Source organism: Tupaia chinensis, unplaced genomic scaffold (assembly GCF_000334495.1).
Source record: "Tupaia chinensis unplaced genomic scaffold, TupChi_1.0 Scaffold000234_1, whole genome shotgun sequence".
Taxonomy (NCBI): domain Eukaryota; kingdom Metazoa; phylum Chordata; class Mammalia; order Scandentia; family Tupaiidae; genus Tupaia; species Tupaia belangeri.
The window spans coordinates 1,460,367-1,481,333 of record NW_006159712.1 but is presented as its reverse complement, the minus strand read 5'-3'; the positions used below and the strand labels follow the sequence as shown (position 1 = coordinate 1,481,333).

Here is a 20,967-nt window from a genome sequence, read left to right as displayed (position 1 = left end):
GGAAGCACTTCACAAACATTCACCATTATTACGAAGCAAAAACTACCCTCAGACTCACCTAGTGTGAAGGGCTCTCTGTCAAACGGAGCTAATGAGCGATCCAGGGGCGGCTTCGTGCTTCTGTCTATCGAAGGAGCCGGGACTGGAAGGGACGAAGACTGAAGTCAATGGAAGGCGAAAGCAGTTGGATAGGGTAGGCCTGGGGGTGGGGCTGGCAGGCAAGAGAGAGCAGCTGTGGGACTTACTCTTCGCTGTCTTGTGGTTTCTGCTTCGGCTGGGCTCCTCGTGGTTGGGCTGGGGTGGGGGGAGTGGCTGCTTAAAGAAAGATTCAAATGTCAGGAGCATGTGCAGCACAGCCGCGAGACCTGTGGCTTAGCCTCCCCACGTCTGTTGGGTCTGTTCACCTTTCTTCATCTTCACGTCCACCCATGACCTTCTCCGTTTCTTACCTGAGCTCCCTGCTCTGTGCTCGCGTACGAGGGGCTCTGCACGGTTGTGGACTGAGCATGCCACTCCCTGCCGAGCCTCCCAGTGCCCTTGTCACAGTAGGAGCAAAGGGGAAACGCAACACAGCCTGCGCGGCCCTGGCTGAGCTGGCACCCACCACCCTCTCCGATCCCACCTTATCCTCACTCTGTCTGGCTCACAGGGCCTACTGCAGGGATTTCTTGCAGTACCTGAAAAATCTCAAGCCTCTGCCTTTGGCACCTCTGTCCTCGTGTTTTCCTCCACTTAGAATGTTCTCCCAGCACTTTCGACCACTGGCATGTTCTGTCTCAGCTCAATGTCACCTTCCCACTCATTGTGTCGTCACCCGGCCTTCTGTCTCCCTAACTCCACGTAACTCCCCAGTGACCGCACTTGCCCTTCTGCTTACTGTGTGTTATGTGTCCCCCTAACTCAGCCCGACGCTTCAGGAAAGCAGGGCCTTGTGTGTCTTGTCCATGCCCTACCCAGCACCTAGAGGCTGCTCGCTCTGCGGGCTGCAGAGAAAACCCCCGCACCCTGATGGCGGAGGCGAAAACTCAGATTACATGGCCAATGTGCATTTGTAGAGAGACTCAGCTCTGTGAGCCCTTCGAATGGAACGGAACAAGAAGGACATGGAGACACCTGCTCTCAGGAGGTCCCGAGTCTGGCGTGGTCTGGATTTTGAGCTTTGTTCGTCTCCTTCTTCCTCCTGACACCTGGCCTTTGCCACAGCTGCTAAAGAGCTAGGGCTCTTATGAAGAGACATATTCCCACCTAGGAATTCCGGCTAAGGCTGAGCCTCTCAGGGTCACTCTAGAGATTTATTAGCCCCCCAGGAGCCGCATCCTGTGCCTGAAGAAAGCGGTAAGGGGGTTGCAGCCTCTTTCTCTTGCCCTGGGCTCCTTGGCTGGTAAACTAGTCTGAGGGCATTCGTTCCTGGAAGTTCAGGCACTGGCCAGCAGGTGGCAGCAGTCTTCTAGCAGGCGCGAGGGAGGCGTGGTACCTAGGTAACCCCAGTGAGCTCACCGACTTAACTCCGTTTTCTTGAGTTTGTTTTAGTGTTTGCTTATTCCTGATAGTGGGAAGTGATAGCACACTGAGCACTAGAATGGGCTTCTTACTACACAAATAGTTCATGTTGTGTGGTTCAGAGAAAATACCCACAAGCATGATGTGAATAAAAATCACCAGTATTTCACCTTAAAAAGGAACACGGTGAGTACTTGGGTATGCATTTTCCCAGCTATGTCGTATATAATCTTCCCTTACATTAGAACGAGACAGAGACGTTTCTAGTTTTCTGTTCTCTCTGGCAGAGGAGGTAACTGGAGTGGACATAGCGCCCTGACAGCAGGGGAAGAGGCCTACCGAGTGACTCCGGCTGGCTGGCGGGGGAGGGAGGGCAGACATCGGCCTCTGCGGGGGCACGGGTGGCTGCTGTGGGCCTTTCCCACAGGGGGGCCGGTCTGTGGAGAAGCAAGAACGTAACATCAGAGGAGAAAAGCGAAGCCCGGCTGAGTGTCGCCAGGCTCTGGGGTCTCCAGGACACAGGCGTCCACTGGCTCTGCAGCTCGAGGGACCAGCAGTGCCCAATCCTCATCTCCCAGACTTCCCCAGACCCAAGGCAAGCTCTGGCCACAGCAAGGCCAGCCCAGGTCCTAGGAGCACTGGGGAGTCTTTGGCCCCCCTGCCTTCCCCTCTCTGCCCCGCTGCAACTCTTACCCCACCTCACAGGAGCAGGTGCTCATCAGAGATGCTGCTATCAAAACAGGCCTCTATGTAACTAGCTTGGCCTGTGTCAGCCAGAATGGACCCAAGGTACACGTGCCTCTGCAGCCAGACACCAATGTGCACACATGCACACGCACAGAGACATGCGTGCATAGTATGTGCACACACAGACCCACATGTATGCAAGCACACACTCCCATGGGTACATGCAGAGGCCTGTATGGGGCGGAGCTGCTGTCACTGCTCACGGGGATCCTGTTCTGGGTCCCCTTCCTGCCCCTCCGAACTGCACCTCCCTATTTCCTCCTTTTGCTTATCTCTTCCCTTAAGAGGAGGAGCCCGACACCACTTCTGCCAAATCGGACTTCACGGTGCAAGGACTTGCCATGCAGAAAGGCATGCCACTCTGTCCCAGAGAGTGGGGGACAGGCTGGCCAACAGGCTGGCCATTTTCAACTCCTCTGACGGGCAGTGAGGCCAGAGAGGTGAGGACAGAGGGTCTCCTCACCTCCCAAGGCACTTCTCCTGGGCCCCACAGGTCCTGACTTTTCTCCAGAGAAGGGGTTCAGAGAGCAGGCAAGCCTGGGCTAATCTCATCCTCTCCCCGCACACCGGCCATCGTCCATGCTCCTGGAAGCTTCAGGGCCCTGCACAGCCACGTCCACCGCTTCAGATGCTCTTCCCTTACCACATCCATCCTTGTCAGCCAGCTCTCCACTCCTCCTTAATGTCGGCCTCACCTCCCTGCCTAAATGTCACTACAACCCAAAGGAAGCGAGCCCAGAGTAGGAGCATGCTTTGGCCTGTCTCCTGCACCGTCTCCCTGATGGCGTGTCATGGCGTCGTTAAGCCATGGTGGCCCATGTGCCAGCTGTTGCCTCCCCCACTGGCCTGTGACTCCCTTGGAGCGAGGACTCTTTTGTTCTGTCTTCAGACTGGCACACACGCGCTCGACTAGTTACCATTTCTCCTCTGGACCTGCAGGTGTGACCACCATGCCCCTTCTGACCCAGGTGCTCAGAAACTAGCAAGGTGGAGGCAGTGTCGGGGAAGGGCTCGACGACAGCAGAGTGCCACGCGGCACGCGAGATTCGCTGTTCTAACTTTCTTGTGGTGTTGGTCACCACCTTTCTGACTTCCTTCCTGCTGTCGTCATGCAAGGGCGTACGTGTCTGCTTCCCATCACTGCCACGACTGCAAGAAAGTCCCACACTGTCTTCTCTCCTGGTGGCTTTCTAGGACTCGTGGTGGTGCCCACTCATAGCACAGGATCAATCATTGTTGTGGAATAAATGAACGAGGGAGAAATGACCCAGCAGGAGCAGCCAGATAATGACACTCTTAAATGCTGTCTACATTTTGGTAATGTTACAGTCAAGCCCCACTCAGTGTCTTTATGTTTATTCTACTCGTCTGTGGGTGGTGGCGCTCCATAGCTGTGATTTGGTCAAAAGCTGGAGAGGACCTGAACTGTACTCCTGAGTATCTGAGTAATGCACAGAATGAGTTAGACCTACCAAGCCCCCTTCAGAGGCAGCTCGTTGCTATTAGTCACCGGGGCCAGCGATTTGTCTGCAGTATTAATAATCCTCACAGCAAAACCATGTGGTTTTTACTCTTATTATCTTATTTCATAGATAAGAAAGTTGAGGCCCAGAGAAGTGAAGTCACTTGTCTAAGGCCACATAGCTGTTTAGAAGCTGAGCTGGTATAACTCCCAAAGCGACATGGGCAGGGTGGGCAGCAACCTCCCAGGCAGTAGCAGGGAGCTTAGCTTTGGGTTGCCAGGACCAGAAGATCAAAAAGCAGGCCCTTGGGCTGGCCCAGTGGCCTAGTGGTTAAGAAAATCAGATCCTGGGACCAGCAGATGGAGTAATGGTTATGACGCTGGACTCCCACATAGTGGACCATGGTTCAAGTCCCAGACCCGGTGGGTTAAAACTCATGCCAGGTTGGGGCTGGCAGATGGCATGATGATTAAGGGTGCTGGACTCCACATGGTTGACCAGAGTTGGAGTCCCAGACCTAGTGGTTTGTTTTTTACTTTCCCTCTCTGTCTCTCTCTCATTTTATTTCTCTCTGGTCAAATTAAAAATAAATAAATAAAGTTAAATAAAATAATTCTTTAAAAACAAACAGACTGAAAAAAAAAAAAACCCTCATGCCAGGTGCATGTGCATGCATGCCCAAAATCTCAAGAGAAGAGATTGCAGTGTGGCATCCCCCTGGGGAATGCTTTCTCATTTTCTGTCTCTCCTGTGTGCGTGTGTACCCTAGAGTAAAAATCTCTCTCTCTCTCTCTAAAAAATAAATAAATAAATAAATAAATAAATAAAAATAAAAAGGAAGAAAGAAAGAAAAGGAAAGGAAAGGATGAAGAAAATCAGATCACACACGGCTGACTGTATGACTTGAGTCCCAGACACAGTAGCTTGATTGTGTGCCCCAAATCCCAAGAGGATGAAGGCGCAAAGGGGAAGGGATTGCGGCATGAACACATCCCACTGGGGTATGCTTTCTCCCTCTCCCTCTCTCTGTCTCTCCTTTTGGCAAAATTTTAAAAAGAGAGAGGGGGGAGAGAGGAGAGAGAGAGAAAGAAGGAGAGAGAGAGAGGCGGTCCTTACCGATGTACATGGAGTTGGTGTTGGGGAAAGGCTTGGCAGGCAGGATGGAGTTCTGCAGAGCTTCCTCGTCATTGGAAGGTGGTGGCTCGTAATCGGCATCGTCATCTGCAGGCGTCTCTTCCTCCTCATTGGGGGACTCATAGTCGCCATCATCCTCCCCATCTTGATCCTCATTGGGACTTTCATAGTCATCTTCTTCCTGCCAACACAGTGACAGGGATGGGGCAGTTTGCAGAGGCTCCGAGGCTCCTGATGAGCTCGTCCCACCCCCCACTGAGCCTCGCAATGGCACCCCTTGGGGATGAGACAACTGTGACCTGGGGTGCAACATCAAGGGGCAGCAAATCGTGGACTTAGCATGTCAGTCCCGGTCTTCTGACCACTAGGTGAGTGCTTTTTCCTCTACACCATTTTGCACAACAGAGAAGAACAGAAGAAACAAGGAAGACGCTGGAATAGGCAGTGGGGGTGGGCTCTGTCTTGAGCAAACCCATTTTCACTCTGGGCATCGCTGAGAGCGAGCCTAAGTGCCTGGAGCATTTGCGATGACACTACATAGCTGTCGTTTCTGTTCCAGGGCCTGTGTTCAAAAGATGTCCCCTCATCACACCTTAGAGCAACGCTGAAGGCCAGGCTACAGGGGGGAGCCAGAGAAGCCTTGCCCATTAATTAGCAGGCAGACTGGGACCAGCAGATGGCAGAGTAGTTACACTGCTGGACTCCCACGTAGCTGACATGGCTTGAGTCCTGGACCCAGTGGCTGAAAATTCACACTTTGCACGTGTGCATGCATGCCCAAGATCCTAAGAGGAGAAATGGAGAAGGGACCGTGGTATGGCCATCACCCCTCGTGTAAGGGGGTGTGATTTCTCACTTTCTGTCTTTCTGGCAAACGTACGTGCCCTGTAGCAAAAATCTCTCTCTCAAAGAAAAAAAAAAGAAAAAAAGAAGGAAGATTAAGTCGTATGTGAGAGGGAGGCAGTCTGGGCTTTTTTTTTTTTTTTTTTTTTTTTCTTTTTCCTGAGAGTTTTCTGTATAGAAAAGCAACTTACTATTCCTGGAATCTGATATGAAGTTTAAAGCTTCTTTCTTGGAAAAACTCTCTCTCTTGTTATTATTATTATTATTTTTTAAGGATTTGTCATAGGGACTACATGTTTGCCAGAGAGAGACCAAGAGCAAAAACGAGAAATCACTCCCAAGGGAGGATGACCACACCACAACCCCTTCTTCTCCATTCTCTTCTTGAGACTTTGGACACACATGTATATGCGCCTGGCGTGATTTTCAAGCTGCTGGGTCTAGGCCTTAAACCATGGTGGGCCATGTGGAAATCCAGTGCCTTACTACCATGCCACGTGCTGGCCCCAAGATCTCCAAATTTTAAGGGTTTTAAAATTATTACTATTTATTATTATTATTATTTTACTTCTTTGGGACCCCAGGGATCTTGGATGCTGACTGATTGCCTCCGACACAGCCCATGGAAGTCTGTGGTCCTCACAGAGATTTTCCAAACACAGGTGGCACCGCCAGTCACTGGCCAGTGCGTGATCACAGCTGTCATGCTACGTCCGGGGGTGAATAGTGGAGCCCAGAGCTCTGAAGCGCAATGTGGAACAAAGCAGTGGAAGGTTACAACTTCCCAGGAGGCCGACTGTGTTGGGCTTTCCAGGGCTAATAGGCAATGCTGAAATCCCCCTTCCTCTGTGCCAGTAACAGGGGCTACGTCCATAAGAAAAACTGCTTTCACTTAGACTTCTAGGACAGTCCATTCGGAGAGCCCAGGAAGGGGGTGTGGAAGCCCTGCTGGGGACTGAAATGGTGAGTAAAGGTGTGGTCAGCAGACTGCAGCCCAAGGCCTAGCACAACTCACCCTCCGTCTCTGCAAACGCAGGCTTGTTGGCCTGGTCAACCTCTTGGTTTGCCTTTGTGCTGTGTGTGCCATGGGGCAGGGTATGGAGCTGAGGCAGGCAGCCTGACCTCCACAGCCAGAGTGTTTACTAGTGGGCCTCTGCAGAATGCTCTGCCCCAGTAGGTGTGTGGCAACTCACTAGAGGCCTGGCACCTTACTGGGGACACCGTGGTAAAGGAGGACAGCCCATATCATACTTACGAAGGACGACCAGCCCCCGTTGTCCTCTTCGTGACTTTCTGTGGAGGGAGGAACAGCATTATCAGCACCCAAAGAAGCAGCCACTGAAGGAAAGTGAAAGCACTCCCAGAGCCCCCAGACAGCACCCCCACCCAGACTTTCACCCTACCTTCCTGACACTGGGGTCAGCCTCGGACTGTGAGCTCTAGCATTTCCACCCGAGGGCAGCAGGTCTCAGCTTTCACAGGAACAGCCACCCAGGAGCTGTACCAAACCAGGGTCCCTATTATCTGCGGGGAGACGTTCTAGGCCCCCGGGGACACCTGGAATTGCAGATAGTTCCAAACCCTACAGAGACTGGTTTTCCCTATACAGTCATACCTGTGATAAAGTCTAATTTATAAACTGGGCAGGCAGGGATCGACAATGCTCTAAAACAGGCAGGGATCGACAATGCTCTAAAACAGAGCAGTCAGGACGCTATATTACAATGGAAGCTTTGTGAATGTGCTCACTCACTCTCAGAATATCTTAGTGTGCTATAGATTTGAACAACCTCAGCATAAGCTTTGTTTCTTTCCTTATTAGGTTGAAAACATTCGCTTTTTCTCTTAAAGAAGCACTTTACAGCTTTTCTTTGGCAGCTCCAAATTGCCGGCATCACTACTCCTGTGCTTTGGGGCCATTAAATAAAGTCAGGGCTAATTGAACGGAAGCACAGCGGCACTGTGACCGTCGCTTTGTCACAGTCAACTTGATACCCAGAAAGGCTCCTGAGTGACCAAGGGACAGAAAGCATGTACAATGTGGCTATGTGGGACAAAGCAATGGATGATTGATGTCCCAGCACGACAGCACTGAGATTGCATCACGCACCCCAGAATGGCACGGAATTTAAAACTTAGAAATTGTTTATTGCCGGAATTTTCCATTCGATATTTTTGCACCACAGTTGGTGGTGGGTAACTGAAACCACAGAAAGTAAAACCACAGATAAAGTGGGACTACTTCACGCAAACACCCAGGCGCCCTCTCCCTAGACCTTCTGACTCAGTGGGACTGGGTAGAGTCCAGGAATCTGCATTTTAACACTGTGCTATTTAAGATAAAAGGTTGATTTAGGGGGTCGGCCCCACAGTGCAGTGGTTAAGCACTGTATGTAGAAAGCCAAATCCCACATGGCTGGCCATAGTTAGAATTCCAACCCTGGAGGCTTGAAAAATACACCAGGCATGTGTTCATGTGTACCCAAATCTGGAAGCAGAGGGAGTAATGAAGGAAAAAGCATTGTGATGTAATCATCCCCCATTGGGGGTACTTTCTCTCTCTCTTTGAACAGCACACTTGCCTCTGGCAATTAAAACAAAACAAAACAAAAAATTCTTCAGTGACTCAGCAGGAGGGGACTGGCTCAGCTCAGGTGCATAGTTAGGAGCTAGGTCCTTCCAGAGAGCTCCCAGTTGACCTCTGCAGCAGAGGATCCCAACGGAGCAGGGGCCATACACAGAGTGACATCTCCCCTCCCCTCAGTCTAGATCCAAACCCTTTCCCAGGAAAGAGCTGGCTGGAAGGCAAATGAATAGGGTCACCTACATGGCACCCATGAGGCCTCAGGAACCAGAAGGCACAGGGAACAAAGTACCTATCACCTAACGCAATCCCCGTAAAGCCCTTTACCTGTCTCCTCTGGAAATCGCTGGACTTGGGGTCTGCAAAAGCAAACAGCACTGTGTTAATGACCATATTGATTTAAGGGACCCGTCTTCTTTCTTCAGTCAAGCCCTGCAAAAGTAGCCGTGGGGAGGGTACGTGTCACTGCCTAGACTAATTTTTGTTGCTTGGCGATCAGGGTAGCTACTGTCCACATTCTGGAAACCACCGAAGCCGTGTCGATGGCATCAGAGCTGGTGACGCCTGATGTGCTCAGGGAACTTCCCCTTACGTTCTGGACCTGGGGCATGAAGCAGGGCAGGGAAAGGGCCCCTCTTCCCCTCCTTGGCACCATCTTAAAGACCCCTGGAACTGAGGGCCCCATGACAGGTTAGAAAGAGGGGCAAGACCAGCTCTGTGCCGTCCTTCTGAAAAACAATATGGTCTGGAAAATTCTCGAGTTTCTTCCCATGGGCCGTGGGCTGCCCCACTCACTTGCGTGTGAAAATGCTCCTTCTCTCTTCATTCTTGTTGATTTCTTGACTTAACTTACTGAGAATCCTACAAGATAAAGAGGCAGATGAAGAGACAAGACCATCCCCTCCCAGCCCTACCCTTCTCACAGTGCCCTGAGGTTCCTGGCTCGCCACCACCTCAGGGCACCTGGTCAACTCTGGCCAGTCATCTCTTGTGGCCTCTAGCCACCCCCTTGCCCTGCCCCTTCGACTCCATAGAGTCCCTCTGCCCCTTACTGCCTTCCAGAATTTGTCACCTCATTTCTGGTGCCAGACCTTGCTCACTTCCACAGCACCCACCTGCTCCTGCCTGGGAAGCCCTCTCTCTACTCTGCTGATAGGAGTCTAGTTCAGTGCCCCTCCTTAAAGTCTCATCAGCTGACATGTAGCTTCCCTCTTCTCCGAAATTCGGTAGCCTTAGGGTCTGGACACAGCAGCCGTGCATTACTGCATTAGTACCCCTCGAGAGGAACTTTGCAACCTTGTGATGGTCTCTTGCTCTCAGGAATCTTCCAACCATCCCCTGGAGCTAGAAAAATCTGCTACTTGTTGTGTATTTCTTATCACAACCTCTAGTGGGCTCTAGTTAGGTATCTCCTTCTATACTCCCCTCCCTGACTCCTACTCAGTGACATGGACTTTAAAAAAAATTTTTTTAAACATTTATTTGTTGTGATTTTTAAGCTACTGGGTCTGGGACTTGAACTGTGGTCAGCTCGAAATGTGAGAATCCAGCACCTTAACTACCATGCCACCTGCTGATCCTCCAACATAGACTCTTATAGAAACTTGGAGAAGTATTCCCAATAAAGGCACAGCCAGAGCAGTGAGACTCTCTGAACCACTCATCCCCTAAGGCCAGCCTTGGCCAAGACACTAGAAGGTACCCTTAGTAAATACCTTGAAGGTACTTGTGGTACCTTGAAAACACAATGGTTTGGGTACTTCCGGGTCTGAACCAGTGGTTTCCAAAACCCCAGGGCAGGGAGAACCTTAGCCGTCAGGATGGTCTCTCAAGTCCATCCCCATCTCAGGAACCTCCAGAACACTGCATTTTAACCCTCTCTAGCCTTCCTTAGGACTCTCACTAGCAAATGGGCACAGTGTTTCTTAGAAGCTTGGGGCAGCTGGGAGGATCCTCAGAAATCAAGTCCAACTTCATTTGACAGAGGCAACAGAGACCCAGATAAAAGAGGGGACCCACCTAAAGCCACATCATCAGTCATGATGAAGGGCACCACGCTCCCCGCCACCCACACCAGCCCCGCAGCCATTTCCAAGTCGACCTCCTTTCAGTGTGCTACATCCTGTGTTAATTCCCTTCGCACCGTGAGTTCCTTGCTGCGGACACTGTTGAGTCCCTGGCCCATCTACGAGGATAACCTATGGTCTGTCTACCTTCCTTCTGCTTAGCGGCCATCTAAGGCTGCAAGTTGAGTCTAAAACAAAGTTGCTAAGTTAGTGAGGGTAATCTTTAGCATCTAACTCTTCTCACCTCCTGCATCACACCCCCTGCGCCCGCACTTCTCTACACTCCCCGGAAACTGCTGCTTGGACCCCTCCAACCTGTATGAATGATAGAGAACACGGATTTTGATATACACGACAGAAGTTAAGAGGACAGGAGAAGAGAGGGCAATGTTTAATCCTCCCTAACAGCATCATTGTTGGAATTTCAGACTTCAGTGACTGCCCAGAGGGCAAGTTGCTTTAATGCGGAAGTGGGGCTTCCCAGTCACTTCCTGATCACACCATCAGAATGCTTGTGACATGGCTCTTTGAGATTCCTTTAAGTGGTTATTTATTTATTATTTTTTTCTTTTTAAGATATTGGCCACACGAGATTCAAGGCCTCCTACAGAGCAGTCAGGGAAGTTGTCTTATTATCCTGCATCCTGACCAGATCTGGTGGTGCAGCTGCAACAGCCACTTCTATTCAGTCATCTGTTTATTCCACAGTGGGCATCTGGGGCTGCCTGCTAAGTGCCATGAACTCCGCTGGTGCTCAGGCACCTCAGTGGAGAAAACACAGAGACCTCTGCTCTCCAGGAGCTTATGCGTCAGTGGCAGAGTCAGACCACAAACAGTGGCTGTGGAAGGAGGAGAAATTCATAGTAAGTGCATCAGTAATGTGCACACACACACACACACACACACACACACACACACGATGCTGGTGGGGAAGGGGAGATGGCTGTGCAGGGTCAAGTGCAGCTGCTATTTTAACTGATCAGACCTCACTGAGAAGGTGACACTTCAGCAATGGCTTGAAGGAAGTGGGGCTGAGCCTCAGCTCCACGCCCCCATCCCACCCGGCTTGGCTGGGCTCTGACCCACTCAACAATGAAGCTTTGGATCTTGAAAGACCTGCTCTCTGCACTGTTGCCCTTTACCAGTATCTCTAGCAGCCAGGCTGGAGGCTGCCGGGGCTCTCACTGGGTAAGGAAGGAAACGCCAAACCGCAGGCCCCGACACAGGAGCAGCAAAGGGCTGAGAGGGAGCAGGACGGGGCCTGGTAATCAGATTGGCTGCAAAGCTTGAGCTCGGCTTCTGTGGGCCTCAGAGACCACCTTGCAAGCTAGTGGGGCCATTGCTGTGTGAGCCGCTGATGAGTAAGGCAGGGGTGTCTGCTACAGTGATCCGCAAAACTACAAAGTTACACCCCAAGCCCGGAGGACTAGTGACAGTGAGTGGCCGGAGGTGACTCATTCTCCCTCCTCCCCACAAACTCCAGGCTTCACTCACGACCAAGGAAGGGGGTGGGGCTGGGCAGCCATAGACGGTCGTTCTCTCTGCTTCCCCTTATTTGAGGGATGAGCTGGCCCCGGAATGGGGCTGACCCTCGGAGGAAGTCAGGCCACCGTAGGAAGGTGGTATCCGTGATGATCTGGGTTCGACAGGCCCACCTCCAGCTTCTCAGTCTAAGGCCTCTCACCACGACGTGCAAAGTATGGGGCCTGCGTGCAAAGTCTGACTACGATGTCCTGCCCAAGCCACGGCTCCACCTCGGACAAGACCCCAGATTCCTTCTCAGCACAAGAAGGGGATTGAACCTGATGAGGGATGCCCTGATGGGACTGACCATGACCATTGGAATTACCCAAGTGCACCTGTTACAGAAATTAGTTACCAGGCCCCCCCTTGACTTAGCTGGTCAGACTCTCCAAGGAGAACCCTGGGATCAGAAACATCAAACAGTCCCCACCGTAAAGAGGGAGCAGAACGGGGCCTGGTAGTCAAATTCATTGTTGTTCTTGAAGCTAGTGATTTAAAAAAAAAAAAATAGAAGGAGAAAGAGAGGAAAAGGATGGAGGAGAGGAAGAGGGAGAAGGGGAAGGACTTGTCATTATGAAGGGAGTGAGGAAAATGAGGAGAACAAGGCATCTCTGTCTTCGATGTGTCCCTTCAGTTCTCCCTTTCAGGCCCCCTATTTGAACGCAGGCCCACTTCTGGGTCTTGAAATCAACGCTGTTGATTTTGCAAGGGCTGGTCACGCTCTGTAACATGTACAAGGATGTTCTTTTCACCTCTGCCCGCCCCCCACTGTCCTCTCTTCCTCCATCCCTGTTTTCTCCATCTCAGCCACAGAGAAAGAACCATGCAGAAGAGACAGTGAGCCATCTCTGCTGTTAGGAAACTTACAGACTTACCAGGGAGACAGACAAATAAGCAGATATTTCTGCACTGCTTCTCTGACTGGATTTTAAATTTTCCCAGCCGAATTCCACTGTTGGTGATGGGTACAGGGAACATTAACATAAAGAGAATCATCTAACAACCATCGATTGCCTACACCACCCACACATCACTCTCCTTCATTGTTTTTAAGTTATACTGAGAATTTAACTACAAAACAAATAGCATCTTTTCTAATAAACTCCAAGGAAGCATCTGCAGATTTTAACATTTATTCTACCATTTTAGCCAAATCACTGTCAATTATACCTTGAGGTCTCACCTAGGCCCTATAAAGACAGACTTCATAGATTTCTTTAAGATTCCTCCTCTATTACAATTTTGGGATGTCTTGAGATCAACCATGTCCTGAGAGGATGACTACATTTGCAAATAGAGAAAGGTTTCCTCACCAGAATCTGCCTTCTTACAAAATCTATTTAATATTGACTTTTTTTAGGCATTGTGGAAGAATATAGGGATATTCAGAGGATTATAATCTTGTTTCAGTCTGCTGTACATAAACACAATTTCATTTCCATAGCCCCCTAGGGTAATGCTCAAAACAAGACAACCTATGTACAAGGGAAGGGAATGAATAAGTATCGAGTATTTCTATGAGTCAAAGATGTCAACAGGGAATTCGTGTGGGCTGCCTCCTCTCAGTGTTTCCCACTCCCTATAAGTTAGCTCTGTCCCCTTCTAAAGGTGAGGACACCGAGGCTCACACTGTTGAAATGACCTTCCCAAAGTCCCACATCTAGTAGGAGACAGTCAGCTCCTTAACCTGGATCTCCCTCACCTAGTCTTGACTCCCCTCTTTCAAGCAGGACAGAATAATTAGTCAAAACTTGAAAGTGTGCTGACTGCGATTTGGCATAGACTCATAGAATAGCTAACCTTGATTCAATGCTTATTATTTCCCCCAATTTTTCCAACAACCTTTTCAGGTCGGTTCTGTTATTAACCCCTTTTACAGATGAGAAGCTGAGGCTCTGGGAGCTGAGATAACTTGTCCACAGCCTCACGTCTAGAGATGAGAAGAACTGGGTTTCAAGCAGTCACTCAGTTCTTCAGAAGGAGAGCTGGAAAAGGTACATGTTATATATTTCTGGCTAGACAGTAAATTTGTAAGTCATCCAATTAGCCTGGCCTGGTTTTTCTTGGATGTCTTTCTCATCTTTCCTCATGTTAACCCTTAGCTTCAGAACCAGGCTTTCTCATTGATCTGGGGTACACATTAAAATGGATTGGAGGGGTTTTCCCAGAGGCCAAGGTTTCATTTTGGAAAACAAATAGCTAAGGAAATATTGTATCCCTACCCTGCTCACAACATGAATGTTTATGATTCTCAGAGCAGATCATTACAGTGGTAATTAAGATGGCTGGATCCCACATGACTGACTACATGGTTCAACTCCTGAACCCATTAGCTTGTAAAGCATGCTGGGACCTGTGTGTGCATGTCCAAAATCCCAAGAAGAGAATGGAGGAGGAGGGATTGTGGTGTGGTCATACCTCCAGGGAGGTGCTTTCTCACTTTCTCTCTCTCTCTCTCTCTCTCTCTCTCTCTCTCTGTGTGTGTGTGTGTGTGTGTGTGTGTTTCTGGCAAACTAAAATGATAATGATAATGGTGATAATAGTAATGATCCCTTCCGTGTAACTAGCAGCCACTTCTCACCTCTAAGTACTTCCCAGCCTTAATATGAAGAAAGGTCTTCAAACTGAAAGAGCTCTGCCCTTCTACTGCTAAGATTAAATCCCCTGTATTCTCGTCTTCTTGGTTGCATCCCTGGGAGAGTCTTCTACCTCTTTAGTGGGATGATGCCCACTGTCTCCTAACTCGGTCCCATGCGCTCAGCTGGCCCCTCCTCTAAATCATCATTTCCACTGTTCTGGACTCATCTAACACCCAGGTTTACCTTGATAGTCTCCTTGACACATGCAATTCACTAACACCCTCAGACTGCTTAACATAGCTTATGGGGCCTTTATAAAGGGTGCACCACCCTTCCTTGCCCCAGGCACAGTCTTCTAACTTCCTCGCTTTCCACTTCTCCAAGCATATGTCCAACTTTGACCCATAGGAGGTCCCACCGAACATGCTGGTGCCTCATATATTTGCAATGTGCTCCCCATTGCTAGAATGTCCTGCAATCAGCTTCCGGCATATTGTAAAATTTAACTTTGGGTCTCTTCCTCCCTTAAAATCTTCCCTGAATACTGTACAGAGAATCACTCTTGCCTTCTTACTTCCACTGAACTTGTTTATACATGTACCATAGCACTGTTATAAATGCAGTAGAATTGCTTTGTTCATATATCTGACCCTCCCATTAGAAAATGAGTGTCCCGAGGGTGAGAATTTAGTTCCCATCTCTGCAGCTTGAGTAATTAACAAAGTCCTGACATATTTTAAGTATGCAGTAGGAGTTCTCAAAATGAACAGAATATTAATCATACATAAGAACCAGGAAATGCAAACTCAAGTGACTTCAAGAGCCAATTATACATAGAATCTTCAAAAAATTTGTGGAAAATGCATGTATATTATAAACATAACTATGTATGGATTTCAAAAAATATTTTCCCCAAAATAAACTCATCCTTTCATTCCATTTTCACAAACTTTTCGGAGTTCCGCTGCATGTCTAGACCCATCATCATTCATGGCATTCTTCATTTCTTTACATAGAACCAGATTAAATCTGGTACCATTTTCTTTCTGCCTTAAGGGATTTCTTTAACATTTGTTGTAGTGCACATCAGCTGGTGAGGAATTCTCTCAGATTTTGTATGTCTGAAAAAGTATGTCACCTTCATTTTTGAAAGACATTTTTACCAGATATTAAACTCTAGACTGACAATATTTTTCTTCCAGTATTTACAACATCGTACCACTCTCTTTTAACTTACATTATTTTGACTAGACATCTACTGTCATCCTTATATCTGTTCCTCTGTATGTAATGTATCTAATATCTGTGACAGTTATGGGTTAGTTTTGATGTGTTGGTTTTTCTCCTTATTGCAAGTCATGTTTTTTTTCTGCTGATTTGCATGCCTGTTACTCTTACATTAGATGCTTACTAATGTGAATTTTACTTTTGTAGGTAATAATTATTTTTCATTTCTATAGATATTTTAAACTATTTTTTTGAGGATCCAGTTAAGTTACTTGGAAATAGTTTGATTCTTTTGGGTCTTGATTTTGAGAATTGTTAGGCATTTCCAGAACGGTTTTTAGACTAGGGCTAATTAATGCCCACTACTGAAAGAAGATCCTTTCACACTCCACCCAGTGTCTGGATCTAGAGGTTTCCAGCCTCACTGGTGGAAAAAGGCACAATTTATAGTCCTGTGGTCAGCTACTGTTTTTTCTAACCCTATGGGTAGTTCTTTCAAGGAGTTCACCAGACTCTGTTGCATTCATTTTTTCTTATATGGTCTAAAGAGTCCATGAAAATGATGAGCAGTCAAAAGAGTCATCATCCTTTTTTTCCATCCCTCCTTGTCTGATACCCAGTGTGTTGAAAGCTGCTGTTTCATATATTTTATCTGGTTGGTTTGGATGGAAGATTTGATCTCTGTTACTTCATCTGGGTCAGAAAGCCAAAGTCTCCATGCATGTGACATAAATGACTGATGCACCTTAGGTCAATCCCCTGGAGAGTGGTAGGGACCATGGTGAACTGGAAAGCACAATGCCATCTAAACGGGGTAGAAGACAACCGATCCAGCTGACTGTTGCTACGGTAGAATTTGTGCTTGGGATGAACACAGCTTTCATTTGTTTCTAAGGAAGCTAGATTTTGTGAAACTTTTAAAACACAATATAGACCAAAGATAACAAACTTACAGGCTGAGTCTGCGGGCCCACAGGTCGCCAATTCTGACCCTGTATATTAAGGTTTCTTCTCCATGTAGAACTATGATTTGTCTGTCATCATGAAAATATTCTATAGCTGTACTTTCCAATATATTGGGTTGTCAGGAAAGTCATGAGGCACTTTGCATAGAAAAACAGGAAAAATACGTCGTGACTTTTCTGACAACCCAATGCTAGTCATCCTCTATATGTAGCTATTTAAATGTGGCTAGTACCTCTGAGAAATTGAATTTTAAATTAAATTTAAATAGCCACATATGGTTAGAAAAAATCTTTAGAGAGACTAAACAGTGTTCAGTACTGTCCCTGGAGATGGGCAGCACCAAAGGCAACCTTTGCTCCTCTCTTTTCCTTCACCATTCTAGACAAAGTAAACTTGATAGTCAGGCTAAAAACATTTTCCTTAATCAAGTTATTCTTACATCCCATTTGCTCATGAGATTGCCCAACCTCTTTCTCTTTGATTTACTTCTTCATCATTATGAGCCCTGAAGCCCTTAGAGTTAGAGAAAGGCACCTCAGAGATGTCCAGAGTAGAGGTCTCAAACTAATGTCCAGGCTGAACCTAGTTCATAGATATGTTTACTTTGGCTTCCACAATATTTAAAAATATTTGAGTCAACATTTAAAAATTGAGATATAGCACATACAACTCATATTTTGAATTACTCTTGATGAATTCAAAGATTGAACGTTGTTGACTCCACATCTACCGAAGTCTGGTAATCTGCATTCTTTGAATAGAGCCCATAATACCTGATTTTCCACAATCCCCACCAGTCCATATTATTTATCAACAATGAGGCATTGTATCCGTTACTTCTTTATTATCATAACTGTGCAATTTTTTTATAGTAGAAAAAATCTTTCTCTACGCTTTTGTTTTATTTCTCTATACCTTTATTTTATTTATTTTCATTTTACTACCTTTATTTAAAGCATCCATTCCTTTATTTAAAGATAGTAAAATGAAAAATCAATCAATAAGGCTTTTTTGTTTTCAATTTGGCCCATTTTGCACATTTGTGTTAACTGCCCGGCTCCTGTAGGTATTTGAGCATGTGAGACCTTTATTAGAGGCATGAAAAAAATACATGGCATGATATGCATACTGCAGCTTCCCATTTGGCACCCGCGACAGACATCAGTAATCAATCATGGATCCCTTTCCTCAGGACTCCTCAACACAACACCCCTGCCAGCCTTCCCCAAGCAGTCAGTACTGACAGACAAAATGGCATCCATTGTCATCTTCCATCTTGTTCAGCTCTCATTTTACTGAGCTGGAAATGAAGGTCCAGAAAACTCAGGCCATCAGTGAGTCGATGATAATACAATGATGAAACCTCAGGTCTCTTGACTCTGGGACTATTTTCACAGGGCTGAGCCACCCTTTGTGCAGAGAGAAAATGAAAATGTGGTCCAGAGTTGGGCTTATCTTTGGAAAGAACATCCACCCCACCAGCTGGACTAGAGCTGCTACTTCCTTTTTCCAACTGCTCTTGTAACTTCTCTTCCCATGCCCTACCCTTGCCTTCACCTTTCCTTCTTGCTTTGCTATATCAAACAAGGTGACAAATGACTGACTGAGCTCTCCCTGGACCGCTCCTCATTTCAACCTTTGTTCCCCCCAAATATCCAAGGAGTTCAAGGAGTACTTACGGCACTCGGAGCTTGGGGAACTTCTGGATGTCATTTTCTGTCAGGTTCTGAAATGAAGACACACATGGCAGGTTACAACGCCCCAGAAAGGGCTCTGAGCTGGGAGTGGGGTTGTGTGTAAAACAATAGAGAGCAGTAGTGACTGTAGCCAACTGGAGTACCCCAGCCTCCAGGGAGAGCAGCTTCTAGCTGGGCCTGTAAAGGCCCGTGGGTAGTAATGTTTCCAAGAAGTCTATTGGATGCAGCTTCTAGAAAAAGTACTACTTTTCTGAATTAAAAAAAAAGGGGTTAGGACTTGGGGGAGGACACATCAATCATGCTCCTTTAATCTTTGCCTTTCTAACCTTCTTCTGCTTGTAATGCAGAGGCAATGTCTGGAGGTGAAATAGCCAACTTGCAACTACTGGACAAAATTCACGGGCTTTTTCCATAGATTAGGTGAAGACTGATGACTTTCTTTAGCAGCTAGACATCCCTGTGGTTATCTTTTTACTGAGGAAGACTAACCTCCATTTGGTTAAGCCACTATGGTCAAGTTTCTGTAACATGCAGCCACATGCCTTGACAACAAGTCTAGAGCATATTCCTTCCTCATTTTACGTTTTCTTTTTTTTTTTTTTTTAAAGTGTTTTCTTTTCTTTTTTTTCTTCTTCTTTTTTTTTTTTTTCTTTCTGTCATAGAGTGTATGTGCTAGCCAGAGAGAGGTAGCAGAGGGGAAAATGAGAAATTACCCCTGGGGGTTGCTTATGTTGCAATTCTTCCTCCTTCGTTCTCCTCTTGGGATTTTTGGGCACACACACACAGGAACCCAGTGTGCTTTTCTGGCCACTAGGTCTAGGACTTGAACCTCAGAGTTGGCCATGTGAGATCCAGTGCCTTAATCCCTATGCCACCTGCTGGACTTCTTTTTACGTTTTTAGAAAGCACACACTACCATTCTCCATCAGACAAGATTTTATCCTCAATGGGAAACAAAATGACAGCAAGACAAAATCAAGGGGCTTACTAACTCCTATTCTAAGCAAGAAGAAAGGAAGGAAGAAAGAAGAAAGGGAGACAAGGAGAGGTGGGGAGGGAAGAGAAGGTGGAGGAGGGTCTTCCACTTTTGCGTATGGATAATGAAAACAGTCATTTTACGTTTTCTTTTTTTTTTTTTTTTAAAGTGTTTTCTTTTCTTTTTTTTCTTCTTCTTTTTTTTTTTTTTCTTTCTGTCATAGAGTGTATGTGCTAGCCAGAGAGAGGTAGCAGAGGGGAAAATGAGAAATTACCCCTGGGGGTTGCTTATGTTGCAATTCTTCCTCCTTCGTTCTCCTCTTGGGATTTTTGGGCACACACACACAGGAACCCAGTGTGCTTTTCTGGCCACTAGGTCTAGGACTTGAACCTCAGAGTTGGCCATGTGAGATCCAGTGCCTTAATCCCTATGCCACCTGCTGGACTTCTTTTTACGTTTTTAGAAAGCACACACTACCATTCTCCATCAGACAAGATTTTATCCTCAATGGGAAACAAAATGACAGCAAGACAAAATCAAGGGGCTTACTAACTCCTATTCTAAGCAAGAAGAAAGGAAGGAAGAAAGAAGAAAGGGAGACAAGGAGAGGTGGGGAGGGAAGAGAAGGTGGAGGAGGGTCTTCCACTTTTGCGTATGGATAATGAAAACAGACCAAGCAGAGAAGTCCAGAGAGTGCTATCTGCTTAGATCCTTCTAGGCTGATGCACAGCATCCCCTTCTCCCGGAAATGAGGCAGGACCCCCCTATATGAGGGTCCTATCAGACAAGGTAGGTGAGAGAATTTCTTTATGACTTACACAGAAAGGTGGGGGAAAGTTAAAGCATGACATTTTTTAGATTTCATGGCTGGCTCTGGGGAAAATGGTGTTCTGGTTTCTACAAACCACCTTAGGGAATAGAAAGTCTCGTTTCTATGGTTTGTCTTGTGGGTAAAATGAGAGATAAGATACAAGTGGGCAAGAGAAGGTCGGAGAGAAACTGCTTCTAAGACCTGTACGTTGGGTTATCATTTTTTAGAGCCCACAAACTCCAGTAGCATAATGATCCAGAAGACCAGAGCTGGAAGGAGTGGCAAGCGAGTGAGTAGAGTTTAGACTAAGTCCCAAATTAGAGTCCCAAATTTACCCAGAGACCAGTGGTGGAGGGTGGGTTTCAACAGAAATTGCCTTAAATACCCACATTGATGGGTCAGGTACTGGATTCTGCTGCCTGCTCACCTGGCTCCCATCACTCCTCTTTCCACTTCCTCCTGCTCATGGGAGAAGCAGAACATGCCACATTCTCTGAGGGACTGATAAGCCCCAGGGATTGGAGCAGTGGAGACATAGTTGCTTGGGAACGAAGGAACATCCTTGACAATAACTAACCAAGGAAACAACCTTGTTCTATAGACCTGAGGCTCATATGGGAAGTGTTGGGGGAACTCAAAGCTGGGACAGCTGTCACCCACTGTGACCCAGTCCAGCATTCTTAGTCAACACAGGAGGGAACAAATGGAGACTTAGGGAGGGCAAGTGCTTGCTCAGGGTGGCCCAGAGTAACAGGGCCACAACCAGGACTTCCCTGAAGGGTGGCTTCCTTCCTTCCCACTAAACCTTGAGAAGTCTCTATTCTCATGTGATAAAGTCACCAATATGAAA

The 20,967-nt window shown here is 47.3% G+C and overlaps 1 protein-coding gene and 1 long non-coding RNA gene across 4 annotated transcripts in view; one reads left to right on the top strand and one right to left on the bottom strand.

The window, feature by feature from the left end:
- Positions 1 to 20,967, bottom strand: part of LCP2 (lymphocyte cytosolic protein 2) — a 50,769-nt gene that overhangs the window by 19,573 nt on the left and 10,229 nt on the right. For 2 of the 3 annotated variants that reach the window (XM_014587764.2, XM_014587765.2), the window contains exons 3-10: positions 18,313 to 18,359; positions 9,067 to 9,132; positions 8,599 to 8,630; positions 6,943 to 6,980; positions 4,827 to 5,025; positions 1,840 to 1,937; positions 246 to 315; positions 59 to 142 (exon numbers count right to left, since the gene is read on the bottom strand). In XM_014587764.2, coding sequence (XP_014443250.1) covers positions 59 to 142; positions 246 to 315; positions 1,840 to 1,937; positions 4,827 to 5,025; positions 6,943 to 6,980; positions 8,599 to 8,630; positions 9,067 to 9,132; positions 18,313 to 18,359 — 634 coding nt within the window. The remainder of the gene's footprint in view (positions 1 to 58; positions 143 to 245; positions 316 to 1,839; positions 1,938 to 4,826; positions 5,026 to 6,942; positions 6,981 to 8,598; positions 8,631 to 9,066; positions 9,133 to 18,312; positions 18,360 to 20,967) is intronic. The other variant, XM_006148358.3, reaches the window with a different exon arrangement.
- LOC102500818 (uncharacterized) overlaps positions 1,575 to 20,967 on the top strand; it is a 42,204-nt gene continuing 22,811 nt past the window's right edge. The window contains exons 1-2 of the long non-coding RNA XR_334543.2: positions 1,575 to 1,686; positions 13,741 to 13,855. This is a non-coding gene — a long non-coding RNA (uncharacterized LOC102500818). The remainder of the gene's footprint in view (positions 1,687 to 13,740; positions 13,856 to 20,967) is intronic.